Source organism: Pipra filicauda, unplaced genomic scaffold (assembly GCF_003945595.2).
Source record: "Pipra filicauda isolate LSUMZ 115617 unplaced genomic scaffold, ASM394559v2 scaffold37_size4185640_pilon, whole genome shotgun sequence".
Taxonomy (NCBI): Eukaryota; Metazoa; Chordata; class Aves; order Passeriformes; family Pipridae; genus Pipra; species Pipra filicauda.
In genome coordinates this window covers 2,906,443-2,913,472 of record NW_024104509.1, presented here as the reverse complement: position 1 = coordinate 2,913,472, position 7,030 = coordinate 2,906,443, and the positions used below count along the sequence as shown (strand labels likewise).

The window sequence follows — 7,030 nt, the reverse complement described above, 5'->3', positions numbered from 1 at the left end:
AAGAAGATGGAATGGGCCACCCACACAGTAGAGGAAGATTTTGAGAACTTTGTCGAGGCAATAACGCAGCTTTCAACAGACTTCAGAGCAGAGTTGAGGGAGCCCCTGCTTCTGGGATGCTTGTTCTTGTCCACTTTCTCTGGAAGTGAAACTCAAAGAAGGGGTTGGCAGGCTTCTTGTTCTGGAAGCCACAAGTCAAACTGGAAAAAAAATCCCACACAAAATGAAGGTACCCATGCTGATCACAACCACTAGTTTCATTAAAGACCCATATGAATTGAAAGAGTTTCTAAAAGGGAAAGATTTTCCACTATCTGAGAGTAAATGATCTCACAGATATTTTTGTCACTTCTTTTCTTTACCTGATGTATCCAGAGAAGCCTGGCATCTGTCCTTTGGAAAAGCAGAGAATATGTTCATGGACATTCAGAAAGTTTTTTGGGGCACACTAGATCCACAGGCTACATGATAGGGAAGTGATTCACTGGAAAATACACTAACTTCCTGGTTTTACTGTGTGTGGTAAGATTTGTGTACGTGCTGTTTTCATCCAGCTAGATGCTGCTAGAGGAGTATGATCGAAGGTTAAAAAGCACTTGACACTGTCCCACGTGAGATCCTGGTCTCTAAATTGGAAAGACAGGTTTGATGGGCCACACAGTAGGTAAGGAATTGGTCACACTCAAAGAATTGAGGTCAACGTCCCAGTGTCCAGCTGGAGACCAGTGGCATGTGGCATTCATCAGGGGTCAGTGTTGGGACTGGTGCTCTTTAATGTCTTTGTTAGTGACATGGACATGGTGGGATTAAGTGCACCCTTGACAAGTTGCATGGCGCAGTCGACATGCTGGAGGGAAGGGATGCCATCCAGAGAAACTTGGACAGGTCTAAGAGGGGAGCCTGTGCCAACTTCATGAAGTTCAACAAGGAGAAGTGCAAGGTCCTGCATGTGAGTTGGGGTAATCCAAAGCACAAATATAGGCTGGGCAGAGAATGGATAGAGAACAGCCCTAGGGAGAAGGACTTGGGGGTGTTGGTGGATGAGAGGCTGGACACGAGTAAGCAATGTGCATTCACAGCCCAGAAAATCAACCCCATCCTGAGCTGCATCAAAAGCATTGTGGCCAGCAGGTCAAGGGAGGTGATTCTGACCCTTCACTCTGCTCTTGTGAGACCCCACCTGCAGTACTGAGTCCATTTCTGGGACCCCCAGCATAAGAAGAACAATGGACCTGCTAGAGTGAGTGCAGAGGAGGGATAAAAAGATAATCACTTCTTCTGTGAGGACAGGCTGAAAGAGTTGAGGCTGTTCAGCCTGGAGAACAAAAGCCTCCAGGGAGACCTTAGAGCATGTTCCAGTACCTAAAGGGGCCTCAAGAAAGCTGGTGAGGAACTTTCTGCTTTTAAGGACACATAGTGATAGGAGAAGGGGGAATGGTCTTAAGCTGAAGGAGGGCAGGTTTAGAATAGATATTAGGAAGAAATGCTTCACTAAGAGGGTGGTGATACACTGGCACAGGTTGTCCAGAGAAGCTGTGGATGCCCCATCCCTGGAAGTGTTCAAGGCCAGACTGGATGGAGCTCTGAGCAACCTAGTTTAATAGAAGATGTCCCTGCCCCTGACAGAGGGCTTGGAACTACTTGGTGTTTGAAGGTCCCTTCCAACCCAAGTCATTATATGCTTCTATAATTTTTGACTCTTAGGTGAAAGATAAACAAAGAGCTGCAAATTCAGTATGCTGTATATGTATTCTGTACAAATTCTGAATACAGCAAAGGGTACAGCTGAACAACAGAGCCAAGTACAAGGCACTTCATTGTATATATTATTCCTGTGGGAAAGGGAAGGGAACAAAGAGTTTTGGAAAGTGAACTATGGCAGCAGATTTTGTGTCATCTGATTATCTGAGCAAGAAACCTGAGAATGTGACTGTGCAAATCCATGAATAAGGGATGCAAATATTTCTATGTTTCATGGGAAACTAAAGGAATTTCCAATTAAAAATTAAATTGCCAGTGGGTATCTCCAAGGTAGATGCTACTCTAGTCCTACAATGGAGTGACTGAAATTAAGGACCTATTACTTATGCACAAGGAATACACACACCAAAAAAAAAAACCCCAAACAAACAAACAAACAAACAAGCAAACCCTGAATAATTTCATGCAGATGACAGGATATTCCATGAACCATTCTCTGTTGTTCCTCAAAGCTAGCAAGCATAACCTCCCCATGAGAACACAGAGTCTGTTCTTCTATGTACAAAACTAATGCCTTCCAAATCAAACACATTTGGGAGTCATTACTGCAGAGGCAGATCATGTACATTGTTAATCTGATATTATAAACTACCTCCTCCCAAAGCACAATAAAATCTGTCAGCCAAAACTTATCACTGGCAAAACCTGAACTGGGTAACTGGATGAGGGCTGGAGCAATCATACAAGGTATTACGAACACTGTGAGCACAGCTGACTAGATGCAGTGCCTACGTCAATTCATGGGGAAAAGTTCTAGACGCTACATGGGATTCAGGAATAGTAATATACAAAGTATATTAAGAGGTTACATCATGGTCATTTGAGAATTAGAAGACTCAGAGAGTGTCACAGTGACTTTGGAAACCTGTTAAGACTTTTGATGCATGCCAAAATTTGCTAAAATTATGAAAAAATAAGGCCAAATAACTGAAACATGTGTGGGCTCTCATACAAAGAGCACATTTGCTCATAATGGCTGAAGAAATAGTCTATGTAGCTGTTCTGTACTAATCTGTTCTTAGTATTTCCCTGATACGGCCTTACCAAATGATCTAATATTAATGCCAGTGATTGTACTTATTCCACATGTTTCCATGAGAAGCAAATTTTAATTCAGACTCCAAGAAAATTGAGAAATAAGATTACATGTTATAATTAAGAAGAGTTTAGCTGGCATAAATTAAAGTGTTTTTTGTTTAAATGCAGGTCTCTATGAATTGATGCTTTTCCCCGTTTTCCTGGAGCTCATGAATCACTAGAAAGTGGTTATCAGAGTAGTCCACCAAAAAAGTTCTGACATCCTGCATCCTCTTGGTTACTTCTGTAACTTTGAAGGACATTTTCAGGAAGTGAGCTGTTCAAATTTCTCACTCTACCATCACTCAGTTTAGATGATTACTCAAAAGCATGGCTGAAGCGAGTTTACCTTGGGTTGCTCTGAGGAATCCTCTGGACAGCTGGGTTTTCCCAATGGGAAACTGTGTTGCACAGTTGCTGAAGCCAGCAAGACAAAATGAATGCAAAACCATTGAACAGGGAGGATAGCGGCTTTAGACTATGTTACATGGGCTTAGCTGCTAGATCTGACCTGGAGGTGGGAACAGAGGACAAACATGTCAAGTTTCCAGATGACACCAGATGTGGGGACCAGCAGATATGTTGGTGGCAGGACTGCTATTAAGGGGCATTATGAACAAAGGCCAACAAGGAACTCATTAAATTCAATACGGACAATTGTTGAGCCCAGCAACTGGAAGGCAGGGCCCAGCAGAGATACAGGCTGGGGCTGGTAGTGCTGGAGAGCAGCTGTGAGGGATGGTCCTGGGCACTGGTGGGCACTGAACTGAACTGGAGCAGATCGTGTGCCTGGGCAGACAAGAGGGGTAGTGGTGCCTGGGGTGGTGTCAGCAAGGCACAGCCCCATGAGCCAGAGGAGTGCAGGGACCATCTCCTGCTTGGCCCCGGCCAGCCCCTGTCTGGTACTGCCTCCAGGTTGGGTACCCAACACAAGAATGACTCTGACAAACTGGTGGGAGGTGAGGGGAGGCCACGGAGACAGTGGGGCTGAAGACGCTGTCCTGTGAGGAGAGGCTTCAGAACCAGGTCTGGTTCAGCTGGGAAGAGAGAAGACATTGCAGTCTTGGCATGGACAGCAGGGAGACAGAGAAAACACAGCTGTCAGAGTGGTGCATTAGTGGAGAGTGGGAGGTAGTAGCACAGCTGAAACAGTGGAAATTCATAGCACTCGTAAGGAAGAAATGTTTTCCGCACAAGGACAGCCCAGCACTGGAGCCAGGGCCCTGAGAGGCTGTGCCGTCAGGAGCCTTGGAGGTTATTAAACCCCAACTGGATAAAGCCCTGAGCAGCCCTGAGCAACCTTGTCTGAGCTCAAAGCTGGTTGTATTTTAGGCAGGGTTTGGGCTGGAGACCTTCTAAGGTCCCTTCCTAACTGAGTTATCCTGGAACCTATGAACTACAGCCTCAGCAGCTCCTGCCGGGTACCCTACCATGGTTCTCCAGTAGGGCAGGTTTTGTAGCTGGGAAGGACGGCAGGGCAAGTTGTGGTAGCACAATAGCCTTGGTGGGGTGGGAGCCCCTTTGTCCTCGGCAGATGGGTTTGAGTGGGCATCTTACTACTGCGTACCAGCACCCGACGGGTAGTACATCATACAGAGCCAGGCTCTTCGGCAGTGTCCAGTGACGGGAGCAAAGCATTGGGCACAAGCGGAAACACGGGAAAATCCACTTAAAAGTAAGAAAAGCATATTTTCACTGCGAGGGGGCTGATGCACTTCGGTGGGTTGCCCGCAGGGGCGGCGGCCTCCCCACCTTGGAGGGCATTCCAGCCCCAGCCACGCCGGCCTCGGGCGACCGGCCGGGCCCGACCCGCTCCGGGACGGGGGTGGGACGGGCCGCCCACCCGCGGAGCCCCGGGCCCTCCCCGCCCCTGTCCTGCCTCCCGCGGCCGCGGCTGCTCTCGCTGCGCCCCGCCGGGGCCGCTCAGCCCCGCGCACACCCCGACCCGGGGCGGCCGCCTCAGCCCCGCTCCCGCCGCCGGCCCCGCTCCTCCGGCGCGAAAGATGCTGCGGCTCTGCCTCCTCGCCGCGCACGGTAAGGGCCCCCGGGGGCCGCGCCTCGGCGCCTCCCCCCCGCCCGGGAGCGGTGGGAGCGCTCCGGGGCTGCTTCGGGGTGGGCGGCGGCCCCCGGGCCGGGCGCGCCGTGACTGGGGCTCGCTTTGTTCTTGCAGCTCTGCGGCTCGCCGGGGCGGCCTTGCTCTCCCCCGGGTCGTGCGCCTTCGAGGACAGCGCCTGCGGATACCAGTGGGACTACGCGCATCTGCCCTGGACGCTGCACGGGGAAGGTGAGAGCGCTGCCGCCCCCGGCCGTGCAGCTCCCCCAGCTCCCCCCGCATCTACATTTCATTTCCACGCGGGGGAAATGAAGGAGCTGCCGCCGCCCGCCGGGTGGAATCACCCCGGCATCCCGTGGTGCCGCTGCTGCCGGGCGTGCCGCGCTGCTCGAGTTTCCCAGGGAATTGACTCCCTCTCATGTGCTGTTTCGGTCTGTGGGTGTCAGTCCCCTCACAGCTGGTGATGGGCGGGCGCTGCGGGGAGCGTCTGCACCCCCCGGCACAAGTCTCTTCAGGATGCCTTCAGAAGTCTCATTTCTTCCTTTGTCCTACACTTTCTATTGGGAAAAGGTGTCTTTTAGCAAATCCTCTTTCTGAAAAAACCGTCACATCTGTCACATTCCTGTTAAGCTGCGTTATTTTTTTTTTTTCTAAATATATTTTGTGTTTCTACACCAACAGCAGAGGCATTTTCAGGGTAGGAGACAATTTTTGGCAAGAATATCTTTACAACATGTTCAATTAAGACTTTTCTCTGTTTTATGGTACCCACAGTTCAACAGGAAAAAGTTAAGCGTTGGTCTGTCAGTAAGTTGTATTAGAATTTATAAGACTTACTGCCATTGAAAGAGAGAACAAAATCCAGTCACTGCACAGAATTTCCATGCACCTGTAACTCCTACTTGGTAACTTTTTAGTGTAGACTCCAATTTTTGACAGCATCTACGTGAACATACCAAAAGACTAAACAAAAATAAATACAGCATCGTTATAACTGGGTGACAAAATAATTTTCACCACAATGTCGTTCATGAAGTGAAAGTTGTGCTCACACAGTAAAAGGGAGTGTGCGTTTTTCAAGTTCTGAAACAAGTGTCAAGAATAATGAAGACATGAGTACAGATACAAAGAGATAGTCACGTCCTCACTATCCCTCATCAGTGCTCCATTCAAAAGTGACTGGTTGTAGTTTTTCATTCCACCTGTCACTCAGTTTATAAAAAAAACGCTTTTTTTGTACCCAGTTCTAACATATGCAAAATAAGTAATCTTAATTGTTAATTTTTAGATTGATCATTAGACTTTAAGAATATACAAAGAGTGCTCAGAAAAGCCTTCAAGGATGTCATAACTGAAATACTTGCTTTTTATCTTATTTATTTATTTGTTTGATATGTATTTCACAGTTTATTTATTTATTTAAATATACATAGATTTTCCTGTATTTTTGAAGATACTAGTGGAAATTTAGTAACCATCTTTACTATCCCATCTATGCCTCTTAACATCATGCCCTCTTAACCCACTGATCTGTGAAGCAACACTTACTTCCTTGGGATTGACAGGGAGCCATATGGTAGTGGTATTGATTCAGCTCCAAGGGACTGTGAGATGCTGGGAGTAATACCTACTGAAATGGATGTGCATCATGTTGTGCACATCCGTGCTACAGTGCTTCAAGAACCAAGGAAGTTTTATCTGAGGTTTGGATCAGCAGCCTGCTTTTTTAGGTCAACAGAACACAATTTTGGTTGTTGTAGTTTGACTTTTCCGTGCAACCATAAGCATACCAGTGGCTGCAAAGCTTCCGTCATTGCTCATCTTATTTTCAGGGATATATAACTGGACTGTCATACTCTGGGAAGATATGTGATATACCAGGTCTCTTAATAGGCATAGTTCTGTCAGCATTTCCCTTATAAACAGTTTCCCACAGTCTGTAATTTAATCATAGCAAGTAATTCCATGCAAATATTTGGCACAGAAAGTCTCTTCAGAAATACATTCACATAGTCATAACTAAATCTAGTTGAAAATAGTTCATCCAGTTCTACACAGCAGGTGTTAGAAAACTAGTCTTCCTTAGGTGCTTTTTCATTCGTCTCATAAAACCGTGCTCCTTTTGCCAGCGCGGAGTCC

General features: G+C 47.3%; 1 protein-coding gene across 2 annotated transcripts in view; it reads left to right on the top strand.

Annotated features, from left to right (window-relative positions):
* The first annotated feature begins 4,814 nt into the window (after nt 1-4,814).
* Nucleotides 4,815-7,030, top strand: part of MAMDC2 (MAM domain containing 2) — a 55,337-nt gene continuing 53,121 nt past the window's right edge. For both annotated transcript variants that reach the window (XM_027752154.2, XM_039384853.1), the window contains exons 1-2: nt 4,815-4,872; nt 5,009-5,122. In XM_027752154.2, the coding sequence (XP_027607955.1) occupies nt 4,842-4,872; nt 5,009-5,122 (145 nt within the window). In that variant the 5' untranslated portion in view covers nt 4,815-4,841. The remainder of the gene's footprint in view (nt 4,873-5,008; nt 5,123-7,030) is intronic.